Genomic DNA, 18203 nt, shown 5'->3' on the forward strand with positions numbered 1-18203 from the left:
TGAAGCTGCCAGTTGAGGACTGTTTTGCTAACACAGACTGGAATATCTTCCGGGATTCCTCCGATGGCATTGAGGAGTACACCACATCAGTCACTGGCTTTATCAATAAGTGCATCGATGACGTCGTCCCCACAGTGACCGTACGTACATACCCCAACCAGAAGCCATGCACTACAGGCAGCATCCGCACTGAGCTAAAAGCTAGAGCTGCCGGTTTCAAGGAGCGGGACTCTAACCCGGAAGCTTATAAGAAATCCCTCGTCGGATGTGGCAGGGCTTGCAATCCATTACAGACTTCAAGAGAGCTGCCCAGTGACACAAGCCTACCAGATGAGCTAAACTACTTCTATGCTCGCTTCGAGGCGATAACAATAACACTGAATAACACTGAAACATGCATGAGAGCACCGGCTGTTCCGAAAGACTGTGTGATCACGCTCTCCGCAGCCGATGTGAGTAAGACCTTTAAACAGGTCAACATTCACAAGGCCGCAGGGCCAGACGGATTACCAGGACGTGTACTACGAGAATGCGCTGACCAACTGGCATGTGTCTTCACTGACATTTTCAGCCACTCCCTGTCCGAGTCTGTAATACCAACATGTTTTAAGAACACTAAGGTAACTTGCCTAAATGTCTACCGACCCGTAGCACTCACGTCTGTAGCCACGAAGTGCTTTGAAAGGCTGGTCATGGCTCACATCATCCCAGAAACCCTAGACCCACTCCAATTTGCATACCACCCCAACAGATCCACAGATGATGCAATCTCTATTGCACTCCACACTGCCCTTTCCCACCTGGACAAAAGGAACACCTATGTGAGAATGCTAATCATTGACGACAGCTCAGCTTTCAACACCATAGTGCCCTCAAATCTCATCAATAAGCTAAGGACCCTGGGACTAAACACCTCCCTCTGCAACTGGATCCTGAACTTCCTGACGGGCCGCCCCCAGGTGGTGAGGGTAGGTAACAATACATCTGCCACGCTGATCCTCAACACAGGGGCCCCTCAGGGGTGCGTGCTCAGCCCCCTCCTGTACTCCCTGTTCACTCATGACTGCACGACCAGGCACGACTCCAACACCATCATTAAATTTGCAGATGACACAACAGTGTTAGACCTGATCACCAACAATGATGACGCAGCCTATAGGGAGGAGGTCAGAGACCTGGCTGTGTGGTGCCAGGACAACAACCTCTCCTTCAACGTGATCAAGACAAAGATGATTGTGGACTACAGGAAAAATAGGACCTAGCATGCCCCCCTTCTCATCGACGGGGCTGCAGTGGAACAGGTTGAGAGCTTCAAGTTCCTTGATGTTCACATCACCAACAAACTAACATGGTCTAAGCGCACCAAGACAGTCGTGAAGAGTGCACGACAAAACCTATTCCCCCTCAGGAGACTGAAAAGATTTGGCATGGGTCCTCAGATCCTCAAAATGTTCTACAGCTGCACCATCGAGAGCATTGGTTGCATCACTGCCTGGCATGGCAAGTGCTCGGCCACCGACCGCAAGGCACTACAGAGGGTAGTGTGAACGGCCCAGTACATCACTGGGGCCAAGCTTCCTACCATCCAGGACCTGTATACCACGCGGTGTTAGAGGAAGCCCCTAAAAGTTGTCAAAAACTCCAGCCACCCTAGTCATAGACTTTTCTCTCTGCTACCGCACAGCAAGCTGTCCAAGATGCTTCTAAACAGCTTCTACCCCCAAGTCATAAGACTTCTGAACGTCTAGTCAAATGGCTATGACTATTTGCAGTGCCCCCCCTCCCTCCCCCCTTCTTTACACCACTGCTACTCTCTGTTGTCGTCTATTCATAGTCACTTTATTAACTCTACCTACATGTACATACTATCTCAACTAGCTGGTGCCACAACACATTGACTCTGTATCGGTACCCCCTTGTATATAGTCTCTCTATTGTTATTTTACTGCTGCTCTTTAATGACTTGTTATTTTTATCTCTTATTCTTATCCGTATTTTTTTGAAACTGCATTGTTGGTTAGGGGCTCGTACGTAAGCATTTCATTGTAAAGTCTACACATGTTGTATTCGGCACATGTGACTAATAAAATTAGATTTAATTTGATTTCACTTGTGAGGCGTCTGTTTCTCAAACTACATTAAAATACACATATTGTACCTTCAGAGGTACACACTATGATCTTACATGGTACTGTTCGGTACCTTTTAGGGTACATTTTGCAGATAAAGATAAAATATTTTGAATATAAAGGTACAATCATCACACTCATACCTTTCTGTTTCCCAGAGTACAAACATATTTTGTGTACCCTCAATGCCCTCTCACTCTCAAAAAAAGGGGTATGGTGTGAAGGTACATTTCTGTTTCCCAGAGTACAAACATATTTTGTGTGCCTTCAATAACCTCAATACCCACCATAAGATACAATGGTGCATTTTTGCCACCTAAAAGGAACTAATGGCTTTGTCACTGGGGTGTCACCCTAAAAATGCACATTTGTACCATAATCATGAACATATTTTTACAAGTGTTTTTAATATATGGGTTTTTGCATGTACATTAATTGATTGAATAATCTTATGCTGCACAAAGATAAATAACATACATTTTCCTAACTAATCCAATTAGTTCGATTTATTACACCGGTTACTGAAATGGTTGCCCCAGTTTAAATGGCTTAGGTAGTCTCCTCACAATGTATCTAATCCTGGAAGTTATTATGAATGTGGGTGAATAAAAATTGTGGGTGAATTAAAAATTCCAACTCTAGGATATCCTCACTCTGGCTGGATTCCGATAGGAATTACGCATCACTTTTCAAGCCAGCATAATGGGACTTGCAGGTAGGGTTGGTAAATTCTGTTAACTTTCCCACATTTCCCAGGTTTTCCAGAAATCCTGGTTTGAAAATTCCTTGAAACTGGAGGGAATATAGGCAGGGCATCTGGAATCCTTCAACCAGGACATCTGGGAATTTGGGGAAATGTACTGGAATGCTGCAGTGCTAATTGCAGGCATGATTTGGCTTGTAAACCATGCGTGTCAGGCCACTGTATTAGGGTAAAACTACTGTAGGTCTCAAAATAAGGCCTGATGAGATATGTAATGTATTGTCATAATGAATTGAATTTTAATGGTAACATTCACCAAGGAACTCAGTTGGTTGAGGTCACAGGACTGAAAATTCAACAACCATGTCTCTGTCACTAACAAATACAGTCATGGGTGGTAACTCTATAATTTACTCGAAAGGGGCAAGACACAGTGCGAAATAATATTTGTGGCGTGGCTTAGTCTGTGGGTGTTGCTTTCAGCTAGTTATTTTTGGCCACCTGTGAGTGGAAGTGTTGTACCAGTTTAAGTGATCTATTGTAAAGGTACATTTTTGTCATTTACAATGAACAAATGGCGTTGTCACTGTAGTGGTAACCGATAAAGGCAACAAAAAAAAAATGCTTTTGTTCCTGTGGACTATATGTAATGATGGTACTATCTGAGGTATGAACTGAGGTACAAATGCATGTATGTACCTATAACTAAAGGTACAAAGGATGACCAAACAGGGTACCATGTCAGGGACCAGCGGTTGTACCCTTTTAAGAACATATCTAAACCTTTTTCTAAGAGTGTATAAAACCTGTGGTTAATTAATAATAACCTAATGTTTCGCAGTTCATTAATATGTTCCAATAATCTGATGTCTTGCAGGGTGAGGATGGACAGCATGGCATGCTTGGACCACAGGGGCCTCCAGGGCTAAAGGTGTGAAGTATTATTATTCATTCCTGTTCCTCCTCTCCCTTCTCTTTCCCAATCTCACTCTTTCTCCATGTCTGTGACAGGGGGAACCGGGGCATGCTGGTGACCAGGGCAGGAGTGGCCTTGATGGACTACCAGGGATGAAGGTAAAGAGGAAGAATCATAAATGGAGATCTTGAAATATGAATATACAGCCAGGTATCAACTCACAGGTCATCACCCTATGCATTGATGCACTGGAATGACAGGCATGCTGAGGTTCCACTGTGTGTATTCACTCTATGTTCTCGTTCAGGGGGAGAAGGGGGACACAGGAGACACAGGGCCTCAGGGGGACACGGTGAGTGGCTCCTCATATCACACTCTTTAACCTAAAGTCATCTACTGTGGGTCTATGAAGAAAATATCTGCATTAGACACGTCTTCCAAGATGATACATTTATTTTTCTTCATTCATTCTACCTGTGTGTTTCACTCTGTCTCCCTCTGCAGGGCTTACCCGGAGAGAAGGCTGTTCTTGACTCCTATGACATCGGCCTTGGCCATGTCTTTCAGGTGAGTTCGCAATTGGGTTCTTTAAAAGTTGATCTGAAACAACATTCTGCATTGTACTGCGACCCCACAAATTCAGATTGTGCTATCTTATTAACGATTAAAAGTATCACACACCATAATGTTATTCTATGTATGTATTATGTATAACAGTCTCCTGTGCAGTACAAAGTCTCACTCACTTTCCTTTTCTACTTTTCTACGTTTTATTATTCCCGCAGGGCCCCCCAGGGCCACCAGGGCCACCAGGAGGTCAAGGGCCAAAGGTGAGAGTTGTGTTTGAGAGGTGGCTGAGTGGTTAAGGCGATGGACTGCCAATCCATTGTGCTGTGCATGCATGGGTTTGAATCCCATCCTCATCTGTGGAAGATGTTTTGTTCTGGAGAGATTTGTCATTGTAGCCAATATATTGTATCTATTATACGCAATGCACAGTGTGTCGTTTCTATTATCTGACTGTAAGTTGTTCTAGATAAGAGTGTCAGTTATATCCATTATTGGTGCAGTCATCTACAGTATGGCTTTGGTTTATGGATTGACAATAGGCACACACATGTTTTCCTGTCTCCTTCATGCCAACAGGGAGAATCAGGCTCACATGGTGGACCTGGAGCTGATGGGGATAGGGTAAATGACATGACTCTGTAATAATTAATTATTATTGTACTAGACATCATTGTATCCACCTCATGTTGTGCCTCTTCTCTGTAGGGAGCAAAAGGGGAGAGAGGTGATGACGGGATGCCTGGAGTGGCAGGGGAAAAGGGAGAGAGAGGTCTGACAGGCCTAACTGGGCTTGTGGTAAGTGGGATATGGGCTATGTCCTGATGGATACCCAACGGGCTATGGGCATGGCATGGCAGTCTAGTATCCCACTGCTTTGTAGATTTTGTCCATATAATGTATTTTTTTCTCTCTTAGGGAGCTGACAGCAAAAAAGGAGCGAGAGGAGATTCAAGGTTTGAGGACAATCTGGTCAGTAATGTTTTAGATACCAAACTTGTATCTATACCAAACTGTTAACTGTCTACACCAAACTGTGTGATATCTCATCATGGTCAAGTAGTGTTATATGATTGTGTGACCTCTGGTTATCCTAATTCTCTCTGCTTTAGGCCCAGATCATCTCTATCGCAGGCCCTCCAGGGCCCCCCGGACCTCCTGGGCTCCAAGGATTCATGGTGGGTAACTGGTCCCTCTGTCTTCTTAATAATAGGGGGGTATCAAAAGCTTAAACTCTCTAGATACCAATGTTCTGTCTGCATATAGATGACTGTCAAACACTCCATACTCAACCTGTTCTCAGAGAAACCTAGTAAATTGTTGTAAAATGTTTTTAAATAATTTACGTGCTTTAATATGCTCTTGTGATGAACAGTGTTTACAAAGAGAATGAGATAACACATTGTGTTTTTCAGGGACATCATGGAATGCCTGGCCCCAAGGTGTGTTGTCAGGGCTCTGATCTCTTCCTGCCCCTAGAATGACCCAGGATTCTTTAGGCTACTAAAGCTGCACTGGAATGCCCTGTCATTCAAAATGTTGCATTAACAGATAATGAAAAGCTGGATGTTAGAATAGAAAATGAAAATTGTACTTGCGGTAAATCAGAGAGAAGATGGATTGTAATTCGCAAGGAAATGAAAGCACCAGCTAGAATTTGTGCTTTTGTCAATGTCTCGCAGGGGGAACCAGGCGACATAGTGAGCGGAGAAAAGGGGGATGCAGGTGACAGAGGACCTCCTGGGTTAAGGGTAATTATATCCTATTCTGTCTCACTCATACTGCATGTTAGGGTTGGGGTGCATTCGGGAATTTCTGAAATTGAATTGAATTCAACTTTGAACTTCAAATTTGAATTTGAATTGAGCACCCCCCCCCCCCCCCCCCCACAGGAAGCAGAATATGAATTACATTTCAATTAAAGGAAGTAGAATTCAACATGAAGCATGACAGTCTCGTTCCTTCGACTCGTCTTTTACCAAAAGCATCTGTCATTTATTGCTGCAAAGAACACCGATGTCATTTCAAATATTAGCTTGATGACCACTCAAACATGTCACACAGAATTTCGAATTATTATAAACCTACAAAAGAATCTTCGAACATGTCCAGACTACTATAATTATTTAAATTCATTTACAGAGAATGAGTCTTTAAAAATCTAATGTTTCAACCATGTTTTTTTAATATATTTTGTTTACATATTATTGATCACTGTATGTCAAAATAAACATGAGCATCGTTTTCCGGGCTCAGATCCCAGTTCAGATCCTGGATGAGCCCCGAGGACGATGTTTTGAGTTTCATGTAGGGGTCTTTCAACGAATGCTGTAAAAGTTGGGTGTTGCCCATTGCCCCTCTAGTGCCTACCACCCAGAGTCTCAAGGTGTTCTTGTTGAGAGTCTATGAAGTTTATGTTGAGAGCTTGCTGCTTTGAGTTCGAAAAAGACTGGGATGAAGGGGTCTCTCTTTTGCTATTTGCAGTGTGGGAGGTTGTTCAATAATCTCTTGGTTTCAGTCTGAATGAACTCATGTTTGGACATTATGTCAGAGGTCTGTTGAGCTTGTAAGGTGGTTGCAGGACTATAATCCCAAAACGAAAACAATCCTTTATCTGATCTTCCCTGTTTTCAATTAGCTCCACTTTTTGGTTTTCTTCCTGTCTAAATTTGGTGTGGGTTTTCTTAATTTTGTTTACCTCTTCTTACCTCAAATTTAGTGGGTACTCATGGTGGGAGTGGTGTCATTTAGGTCCCAGGTGTTGTTGCTAGTCAACTTTCAGTGGACACCCTCATGAGTGTCTTTCAGAACCCCTCCTAGAATCCCACCTGTTTCGTTTGAATTGTTCTTAGGGACTCTTTGTTAGTTTCCTCTTCTGTTTGAGTGACAATTTTGGGTGTCTTGCTAGGGAACGTACCAAAATGGGGGCTCGTTGCACATGCCGATTCAAAAGCAGTATTCAAAGAGTTAGTCTATACTGCTTTGTTGGAGGAAGAAATCCTCCCAGAGAGAGAGGCTGATGAAAAGTCTGCTACGGGTAGCGCGGTGAGTCCCGTAGACGTGCTGCTGAGGGAGTTAGAACTAAAGACAAAGTTGGAGCCAGACGACAAGAACAAGAACGTGAGCATGCCATTCGATTACAGGAGAGATCTGGAAGTACTCCGCATCAGACTTTGATCTTGGTCGGAACAGCCGGCTTGTACCGGTACTCTGTTTGAGGGGATTGCCACATCCCTAAAATGGTCACGAGATATCCTCCAAAGTGTTCTTGACCAGAGCTCAGATTATGACACTGTTAAAGCTGCTATCCTTACAAGTTGGTCCCAGAGGCATACAGACAACATTTCTGTCAATTATGAAAGACAGAATCACAAAGCCATGTTGAATTTGCAAGGGAACAAGCATTACTTTTTGATCGGTGGTGTGGTTCTCAAGAGGTCAAGGAACTTGACGATTTAAAAACCCTCACACTGCTCGAGCAGTTAAAGAATTTCCTTCATGAAAGGGTTGCTAATCTACATGACCAAAAGTATGGTATGTGGACACCTGCTCGTCGAACATCTCTTTACGAAATCATTGGCATTGATATGGAGTTGGTCCCCCTTTTGCTGCTAGAACAGCCTCCAGTCTTCTGGGAAGGGTTTCCATTAGATGTTGGAACATTGTTGTGGGGACTTGCTTCCATTCAGCCACAAGAGCATTAGTGAGGTCGGATACTGATGTACCAAATCATTCCAAAGGTGTTTGATGGGATAGAGGTCAGGGCTCTGTGCAGGCCAGTCAAGTTCTTCCACACCGATCTTGACTAATAATTTCTGTATGGACCCCGCTTTGTGCATGGGGGCATTATGATGCTGAAACAGGAAAAGGCCTTCCCCAAACTGTTGCCACAAAGTTGGAAGCACAGAATCGTCTAGAATGTCATTGTATGCTGTAGCGTTAAGATTTCCATAGGCCGAACCATGAAAAACAGCCCCAGACCATTATTCCTCCTCCACCAAACTTTACAGTTGGCACTACGCATTGGGGCAGGTAGCGTTCTCCTGGCATCCGCCAAACCCAGTTTTATCCATTGGGCTGCCAGATTGTGAAGCATGATTTATCAATCCAGAGAACGCATTTCCGCTGCTCCAGTGTCCAAAGGCGGTGACCTTTACACCAGTCCAGCCAACGCTTGGCATTAAGCATGGTGATCTTAGGCTTGTGTGTGGCTACTCAGCCATGGAAACCCATTTCATGAACAGCCCGACGAACAGTTCTTGTGCTGACGTTGCTTCCAGAGGCAGGTTGGAACTCTGTAGTGAGTGTTGCAACCGAGGACAGACGATTTTTACGCGATACACGCTTCAGCACTCAATGGTCCCATTCTGTGAGCTTGTGTGGCCTACCAATTCCTCGCTGAGCCGTTGTTGCTCCTAGACTTTTTCACTTCACAATAACAGCACTTACAGATGACTGGGACAGCTCTAGCAGGGCAGAAATTTGACTAACTGACTCTTTGAAAGTCACTGAGCTCTTCAGCAAGGCCATTCTTCTGCCAATGTTTGTCTATGGAGATTGCATGGCTGTGTGTGCAATTTTATAGATTTGCCAACAATGGGTGTGGCTGAAATAGACGAATCCAGTTATTTGAATGGGTGTCCACATACTTTTGTACACATAGTGTACCTACATTTATGAGCACACTCTTGAGAAAGCTGCAGTCCGTGCAGATGAGTTTGTGTTGACACATAAAACTACCTTCACAAACAAAGCTCCCAGCCCAGCGAGGTTTCAGTCTTTTTCCCCAGTGCCCAAGGACAAAGATCGTCAGAAAACTGGTTCTTTTTGTCCTCCAGTTTGTCATTACTACCGTGAGAAAGGACAGTCTCTCAGTGTCCTAAGTTGAAACAGAAAAATGAGAGGGATAAAAAGCTGTTTCTTCTTGTGGGAGCACTCCAGCCCGATAAGTCTCTGGTTGGAACTGGTTTATCTCCTAAACAAGATTTTGGATCAGATGTATATGAACCCTTTGTTTCAAACATGTTTGTGTCTCTGGAGAGTGATGATGCTGTTAAGCAGCCCTTGAACATACTGCGAGACACTGGGGCAGCCCAATCCTTCATTTTGGAGGGTGTTTTGCCTTTGTCTGACACTTTAGCAACTGGGTACAGTGTGTTAGTACAGGGCATGGAGATAGGTTGCATGGAAGTTCCTTTGTATAATGTGGACCTACCAGTGAAGAGGGTCTCATTCATTTTGGGCAACAATTTGACTGGAGGGAAGGTCGTGTCAAATCCTGCCGTTTGTAAGGAACCCAGACTGGAGGAACCTGATGGGTTATCAGAAAAGTAACCTCCAGTGTTCCCACCGTGTGCCGTTACAAGTGCTATGTCTAAGAAAGTTGCCGGGAGCAAGTCTAGTGTTGAGGAGGATGTCAGTGATCCCACCATGTTTGATCTGTCTGAGACGTTTATGTGTGATCCTGATTTCGGTAAACCTCCTGAGTTGACCTTTCCTTTGAAAACACCAAAGATTAGCAAGTTTGTAGGACCACTAAAGGAAGAGAGGGTCCCTACAGTTGACACTTCAATTTCTAGGAAGTAGCTGATTGCTGAACAGAGTAAAGATGTTTCCCTCTCTCCTCTTTTTGCTGAGATACGTCCAGAGGAGGAGTTTGATGAAGAGCGTGTGGGTTACTTTGACAGATGGTGTTCTGATGAGGAAATGGCATTCTCGCGCCACTTCTGGGCAAGACTATTGGCAAAGGGTGTGTCAAATTGTGGTTCCAGTTACTCTTTGACAAGAGATACTGAGGTTGGCTCACGATGGTAGTATTGGCAGGCCATCCTGGGGTTAACAAGACGTATGACCGTATCTTGCGTAACTTATTCTGGCCTGGTCTGAAACAGTATGTTGTGGCTTACTGTAAATCCTGTTATGTTTGCCAGTGGACGGTTAACCGAACCAAGCTGTACCAGTCGCAGCTTTGCAGCCTTGGTTGTTGTTAGTGATTCTGTTAGTTCCCCTTTCTGTTTTAGCTGCAGTTTTTGGTTTCTTGCTAGGGAAAGTAATAATAGTGATGTGTAGAATAAATGAACCATTTGAATGTCGTTGAATTACATAATTCTACTTTAATTCTGCTTCCTGTGTGGCCAATTCAAATTCTATTCGAATGCAGTAATTACATTAGAATAAATGATGAATTAGCAACTCAATTCAGAATTGTCCCCAACCCTGCTGCATATAACATCACGACCCACATAACAGATGACACTATTTCTGCACACAGGGTATTCAGGGTCTTCCAGGTTCTAGAGGATTGGTTGGTCTCCCTGGCACCATAGGGAGAAAGGTTTGCAGCATTTTTCATATGCCCTGTTTGTAGAGGATACGGACACGGCATCAGAGTCCCTTGCAGTATTTTTCAAAGTAAGCTGCTTCAGGATTAACTTCCATCATATTTCATTTCAACAGGGAGAGCAAGGATTGCCGGGATTGGATGTAAGTGTGTCTAAATCGGTCATATCCCCCCTGATACTAGTATGGTTGATAAAGAGCCTTCATTAACCACTACCTCTCTCCATGTCAGGGTTTCCCCGGGCTGATGGGAGAAAAGGGGGACAGAGGGGACCGAGGAGATAAGGTGTGCATCAGCCACAGCAGGGGCTACTGTGACTACGTTTATTAATCTTCTGTTACCTAGCATGTTATAGTCAAATCTGGAGAAGACATTGATGCTCGACGAGAGACTTGTCTCCTCTGTGGTCCTCTCTGGCAGTTGGTAGAGCATGGCGGGTGCAGCGCTTGGATAGCGGGTTTGATTCCTGGAACCACCCATACCTACAAAGTTTTTATGCAGGCCTGACTAAGTCCCTTTGGATAAAAGCATCCGCTAAATATATTGTTATATATTATTGTTTTGTCACTCTTCTCTCTCAGGGTGACAGGGGGATGCTGGGAAAGAAGGGACTGAAGGGACAGAAGGGCGAGGAGGGCCCCCCTGGACTGGACCAGCCCTGTCCTGTGGTATGTCACTTCTTCCTGTTGCCTCTCCGCTCACTCTTCCTCAAACACTGTCTTTCCATTCAAGGGCAAACCCCTAATTATTAGGTTACATTTGGTAGAGCAGAGTTTTATGTAAGGGATAATCAATGAGGGGCAATGCATTCTATGGAAAATAATGAATGGAGTGTAAAGTGTGTTCCATGACCCGCAAGTGGAGTGGAACTGACCTACTTCCATGGAGTACCGTTATTTTCCAGCGAACGCATAGAGCCCTGAGTTGATTATCCCTTTCATACCATGGCTATAATTTAACACATTTGCCGGTATAAATGTGTTCATTTTCCTGTAGAAATGTGTTCAACGTCCACTGAAGTAGCTAGAAAGTTGACTAGATAGCTACAGTAGTTGCCATCGTAACCAAACAAATACACTTGCTAGTTTAGCTAACCATCAGTTCTAGCTTGCTATTATGAAAATCGAATTCAACAATAGCAATACTGTTTTCAATTTGACTTTTGCTTTCAAAAGCAGCTCAAAGAAAACATGTATAAATGATCTATAGTCATTATATTATTATACTGTGCAAATATAAAACACGCGTTATAGGGAAAGAATACACACTCTAGAATGCCCTTTAAGACAATTAGAAACACCTATTCAAAAATGCCAATGGTATAAATAAACTATAAACTGTGTGGTTTGAGTCCTGAATGCTGATTGGCCGACAGCAGTGGTATATCAGACCGTATACCACGGATATGACAAAACATTTAGTTTTACGGCTCTAATTACGTTGCTAAGCAGTTTATAATAGCAATAAGGCTCCTCGTGGTTTGTGATGTATGGCCAATATACCACAGATTGCGTCGTGCCTAAGAACAGCCCTTAGCCATGGTATATTGACAACATACCACACCTCCTCGGGCCTTATTGCTTTTATATACAGTGGGGCAAAAAAGTATTTAGTCAGCCACCAATTCTGCAAGTTCTCGCACTTAAAAAGATGAGAGAGGCCTGTAATTTTTATCATAGGTACACTTCAACTATGACAGACAAAATGAGAAAATAAATCCAGAAAATCACATTGAAGGATTTTTAATTTATTTATTTGCAAATTATGGTGGAAAATAAGTATTTGGTCAATAACAAAAGTTTATCTCAATACTTTGTTTTATTCCCTTTGTTGGCAATGACAGAGGTCAAACGGTTTCTGTAAGTCTTCACAAGGTTTTCACACACTGTTGCTGGTATTTTGGCCCATTCCTCCATGCAGATCTCCTCTAGAGCAGTGATGTTTTGGGGCTGTTGCTGGACAACACGGACTTTCAACTCCCTCCGAAGATTTTCTATGGGGTTGAGATCTGGAGACAGGCTAGGCCACTCCAGGACCTTGAAATGCTTCTTACGAAGCCACTCCTTCATTGCCCGGGCGGTGTGTTTGGGATCATTGTCATGCTGAAAGACCCAGCCACGTTTCATCTTCAATGCCCTTGCTGATGGAAGGAGGTTTTCACTCAAAATCTCACGATACATGGCCCCATTCATTCTTTCCTTTACACTGATCAGTCGTCCTGGTCCCTTTGCAGAAAAACAGCCCCAAAGCATGATGTTTCCACCCCCATGCTTCACAGTAGGTATGGTGTTCTTTGACTGCAACTCAGCATTCTTTGTCCTCCAAACACGATGAGTTGAGTTTTTACCAAAAAGTTATATTTTGGTTTCATCTGACCATATGACATTCTCCCAATCTTCTTCTGGATCATCCAAATGCTCTCTAGCAAACTTCAGACGGGCCTGGACATGTACTGGCTTAAGCAAGGGGACACGTCTGGCACTGCAGGATTTGAGTCCCTGGCGGCGTAGTGTGTTACTGATGGTAGGCTTTGTTACTTTGGTCCCAGCTCTCTGCAGGTCATTCACTAGGTCCCCCCGTGTGGTTCTGGGATTTTTGCTCACCGTTCTTGTGATCATTTTGACCCCACAGGGTGAGATCTTGCGTGGAGCCCCAGATGGGCTGAGGGGCTCTGGCGCCTCTGGGCTGAGGGGCTCTGGCGCCTCTGGGCTAAGGGGCTCTGGCGCCTCTGGGCTGAGGGGCTCTGGCGGCCCCTGGCTGACTGGCGGCACTGGCGGCCCCTGGCTGACTGGCGGCACTGGCGGCCCCTGGCTGACTGGCGGCCCCTGGCTGACCGGCGACACTGGGGGCCCCTGGCTGGCTGGCGACACTGGCGGCCCCTGGCTGACTGGCGGCACTGGGGGCCCCTGGCTGACTGGTGACACTGGCGGCCCCTGGCTGACTGGCGGCACTGGCGGCCCCTGGCAGACTGGCATCACTGGCGGCCCCTGGCAGACTGGCGGCACTGGCGGCCCCTTGCAGACTGGCGGCACTGGCGGCACTGGGCAGACTGGCGGCACTGGCGGCGCTGGGCAGACGGGTGGCTCAGGCGGCGCTGGGCAGACGGGTGGCTCAGATGGCATTGAGCATATTTAGGATGCTCTGGATCGACCTGTATGACATTGAGCTCCAGTTCCCGCCAATATCCAGAAATAGCCATTGAAGAGGAGTGGGACAACATTCTACAGGCCACAATCAACAGCCTGATCAACTCTATGCGAAGGAGATATGTCTCGCTGCATGAGGCAAATGGTGGTCACACCACATACTGACTGATTTCTGATCCATTGCCTTACCTTTTTATACAGGTATCTGTGACCAACAGATGCATATCTGTATTCCCAGTCATGTGAAATCCATAGATTAGGGTCTAATTAATTTATTTCAATTGACTGATTTCCTTATATGACCTGTAACTCAGTAAATGTTTGAAATGAATATACCACACCTCTTATTTAGCCTTTGTCCCTGCCTGTCTTCCTGCTCTCTGTGATGCAGTGGTAGCCATACTTTGCCAGCAACAAACCAGCAAGACTCTCCATCTTTGGTCATTGTAATATGGCATTAGTTAATGGATGGTTTGATGGCATGATTGTGGTGTTAGATATTTCTCCTCAGAGTGTGAATTATACAGTGACATTTGGGGGTCTGTTTTCCTCTCACTGAACTTCCTGTTATTTTCTGGGCCTAATAGTAAAGGCTTGCTTCATCCTGCAACGAGCCATAGTTTACATAGCCTGGCATCCTTGATCAACCAAATCTAAACTGTATCTCTAGGGACAATACTTACTGTTTTTTTTGTGGGAATGGAAAAAGATACCTGGAACTTTAAAATAACATTACTAACCAGTTCCCATGCTTGCTTCTGGAACAGTATAAATCACTTTCGTTCTCGGTTCTGATTCTGTTCCTCGAAAAATATAGTTATTTTCCAGTTTTCATTTCTGTTCCCTGAATCATTTCTAAACCCTGACTGTTTTAATATAGATATTGGATGTGCCTCTGTTGACTGGAAACATTATTTTGGTGAAACTTAATATTTTAGATTTGGTTGATCAAGGACACCAGGCTACGGAAGCTTCTGTCTGTAACAATGGCTCTTTGTGTGATGAAGCAAAGTAAATTACAAGTATTTTAACAGTAAACATGTCTTACCTTGTGATGTTTTAATCTGATTGTCAAACAAATCACTTAAAAAAGTAGGCTACCTGTGCACGTTTCTCCACTCCAAAATAACTCCACATCCAAACAGTGCACTGTGAGCACGCCATTTGATGAATGGAAAGACACTGTTACAAAATACCAAAAAGTGTAATGACATTCGGCGAATGTCATTAGGCCTACGCTCTGGTAGCCTGAATTAAGTGATTTGTCTTGCTGACAAATGTACCATTTCTGTAAAAAAAAAAAGTTGAGACACTTGAAATACGGGACACAAATTCAGCTGTCTGTCCCGAGCTCATTAGGCGTGGGAAACTGTAAGGGCCCAGTTGATACAATGTTGCAAGTTTGCTAGCGAAAGTTCAGGACAGACAGAGAGAGAAGCAGACAGGCAGAGTAGAGCGATGAATATGACTGAAAGAACCTGAAACAACTGCATTTTAAACAAATAGGAGATTGGGGGGTGGCTGAGCCTGGTCCTCCTACCATTTTGTTGTTACAAGACATCCATATTTATCTGTGGGCAATGCAATACTGCATGTTTGTTTAATGAAGGTGTTTCTTTTCTATCACCAGGGTCGGGATGGATTGCCCATACCAGGGTGTTCGCATAAGGTTTGTACAGCAATAGTACTTCTGAGGCTCTGTTTGTTTGGCCTGCTCTGGCCCAAGTAGGCATTTGGCTCTCTTGGGGGAGTTTAAGAAGTTATATACAAAGGGTAGGTCTAATCCTGAATGTTGATTGGTTAAAACCACATTCCAGCCGGTGTCTATTCCACAAGATACCACCAAGTTACCACCGTCTAAATCTATGACGTTAAAATGCCTATTTACTCTGTTCCATCTGACTGCGCAATCCACTTTTTCATCAGCCCAGCCAAGCAATTTAGCAATTTGTATTCTCCACTATAAAAAGCATCTAGACATTATCTCACATTTCTTTTAGGCTAACATTTAGTTTCAACAGGGGACATTTGAATAAACCTTGTAGTCTGGCTCTCCGAAATTTGCAACAGTGCTTCAGTATTCAAATTTGATCTCCAGCTTTCCCATAGTAATGAACGTGTCTGGAGTCGGGACGAGACAGACAGACAGCGCTTCTCAGCCAGTTGAAATCATGAATCATCTGGCATAATTTTTATGGATATATACAAAGAAATGTAAATTGAAAAAAAGGTCAAACAAAGTGCAGCTAGTTTGCAGTCTTTCCAGCTTCAGTTTGTTAGCTGTGTTGTTGGCTAGCTCCTGCTTTGAACAACAGTGTCCTGACAAGTGAGCACATGTGCTATGCCAGGAAAAATCGCACCTCGTTAGCTCATTGTTATGGATGTATCCAAATAAATGTCACCAGAAAACAGCTTAAACAAATGCAAATGGGGCTACTTTGCTGTTATTCTGGCTGCACTTTTTGACTTGACTGTAAATTAGCCGCAGTTGGCTAGCTAGGAAGCAAGGGATAAGAATGTTGCCAGCCAGTATGACAATGGAACATTTAGAACGAACGACTGGATACAGAACAAAAAGACTGAACGACTGGGTCGCATCACTAGCAACCGAACTGATAGAACGAACATCCAGCCGGCTTGGGTAGCAACCCTAGATTTGTGCCGGGACTATATCTTGTATGGATGAAATAGTATGAATAAATTAATCAAAATAACGTTTTTAATTCAAATATGTAAATTATTATTTGAATATGTTATATATTGTTGTATAAAATATACCTGTTGTATAAAAGTGATAATGCCCTCGAAGCCAGTGTTTGGAGGATATATCGTCTCGGACCGAACAACAATCGTGCCAATATATCCACCAAACATCGGCTTCGAGGGCATTATCACTTAAATGTTTAATCTTATATAAGTGTACAGCAGTGGTTCCCAACGAGGGGTATGTGTACCAGTGGGTGTACTTGGCCTACCCACAGGGGGTACTTGAGGAGACATGAGTCCATAAGAAAAATTCAGCTGGTGGTACAGTAGCCGAAAAAGGTTGGGAACCACTGGTGTATTGTATGATTTGTGCAGTATAATTTACCTGCTAGTGAATGTGTGTCTCTGTTCTTGCTCTCTTTCAGTGATGAGTTACCTGGTACATGGGATCTGTACATATCGATATATATTTTTCAACTAAAATTCAAGTGTAGTTTTTTTGTCGTTGCCAATTCCTATTTAATATGTTGAGGTTTTCATATTGGAATTTGGATTGTGCGTCTATCACAATCAATATTTTTTACTTTTTGCATATGAAAAGAAAGCATGTTTTTTTTGAAGGTTTAGAGATTGGGTAGAGGAAAGATCTAGTGCACACAAAGAAGGAGACTGGTTACAAATGGAAAGGAGCAGCAAATGCACTCAGCTCCAGATGGAAAAATGTTGCTGCTTACAGTATATCTAATCGGGGAACCTGAAAATACAGTATTAACCTGAAATACAGTATGATTGACTGTCTAACAGACTCACTAGTGTTCCCACATGGAGATCCAGCATTGGAGTGTGCAACTCAGCCTGCACCTTGCAAATGATTCTACCCCATCACTCCTGTGATTGTTGTTTGCTTTGAAAGGACCAACCATCACGGCATGGACCCAATGCCATGTGCCTATCCCAACCTTAGGAAAGGTACAGATGTAGGGTCTTAATTTGATCCAGTTTGCTACAGCAGGAAAATAATCCTGCAGCAACAGGACATGTGAATTATTATGTGGATTATAATTACTTGACATTTTTTTGTAGGGGTTGATAAACATTTTGTTATGGCAAATCAAGTTTGACATTTTTAAGTGGAAATTACAAACTTTAGGAGCCTTTTTAAACCTCAAATACATTACAAGTTTGCGTGTCCTGCGTGCAGGAAAATTTTCAGCCACAAAAGAGTGATCAAATTAAGATCCTTCATCTGTATGGGGAAGCACAGATGATGGCCCTCACCATGGAGTCTTTGTTTGCAATAATGTTCCTAAATGTGCTTAATGTTTAGATCATTATCGGTCTAAAACGTTTTACGATTTTTATGATGGGTTCAAATTTTTTACCTATTGTTGCATCAAATGCTTTTTTTCATTCCTCTGAGTGCTCTAACCATGCTATGTGGAATTAATTGACACAGAACACTGTACAACTTTTTGAATTAGGCCTAACATGGAAAATTGTATAACAATCCTAAAATGTTTTGAAGACTTTTTACATCTGACATCAAGGTAAACAAAAACATCTACCTATCAAACCTACCTGTTTGGCTGATTGGGTTAAATGTTTGTTCTAGGAACATGCCGTTTTTAATTAAGTTGTCTGTCATATTAAATACTATTTCAAATGCAAATTGTTGTATTCTTAATTATGAAGTTCA

General features: G+C 43.4%; 1 protein-coding gene across 1 annotated transcript in view; it reads left to right on the top strand.

Annotated features, from left to right (window-relative positions):
- Positions 1 to 18176, top strand: part of LOC110534200 (uncharacterized) — a 38410-nt gene extending 20234 nt beyond the window's left edge. The window contains exons 8-24 of the mRNA XM_036933304.2: positions 3710 to 3763; positions 3844 to 3906; positions 4056 to 4100; positions 4253 to 4315; positions 4534 to 4578; positions 4895 to 4939; positions 5024 to 5113; positions 5234 to 5287; positions 5428 to 5493; positions 5731 to 5757; positions 5998 to 6066; positions 10587 to 10649; positions 10772 to 10798; positions 10887 to 10940; positions 11237 to 11323; positions 15432 to 15470; positions 16933 to 18176. Coding sequence (XP_036789199.2) covers positions 3710 to 3763; positions 3844 to 3906; positions 4056 to 4100; positions 4253 to 4315; positions 4534 to 4578; positions 4895 to 4939; positions 5024 to 5113; positions 5234 to 5287; positions 5428 to 5493; positions 5731 to 5757; positions 5998 to 6066; positions 10587 to 10649; positions 10772 to 10798; positions 10887 to 10940; positions 11237 to 11323; positions 15432 to 15470; positions 16933 to 16935 — 894 coding nt within the window. The 3' untranslated portion in view covers positions 16936 to 18176. The remainder of the gene's footprint in view (positions 1 to 3709; positions 3764 to 3843; positions 3907 to 4055; positions 4101 to 4252; positions 4316 to 4533; positions 4579 to 4894; positions 4940 to 5023; positions 5114 to 5233; positions 5288 to 5427; positions 5494 to 5730; positions 5758 to 5997; positions 6067 to 10586; positions 10650 to 10771; positions 10799 to 10886; positions 10941 to 11236; positions 11324 to 15431; positions 15471 to 16932) is intronic.
- The last annotated feature ends 27 nt before the right edge of the window (positions 18177 to 18203 follow it).

Source organism: Oncorhynchus mykiss, chromosome 10, assembly GCF_057628025.1.
Source record: "Oncorhynchus mykiss isolate SJ-2025 chromosome 10, ASM5762802v1, whole genome shotgun sequence".
Taxonomy (NCBI): Eukaryota; Metazoa; Chordata; class Actinopteri; order Salmoniformes; family Salmonidae; genus Oncorhynchus; species Oncorhynchus mykiss.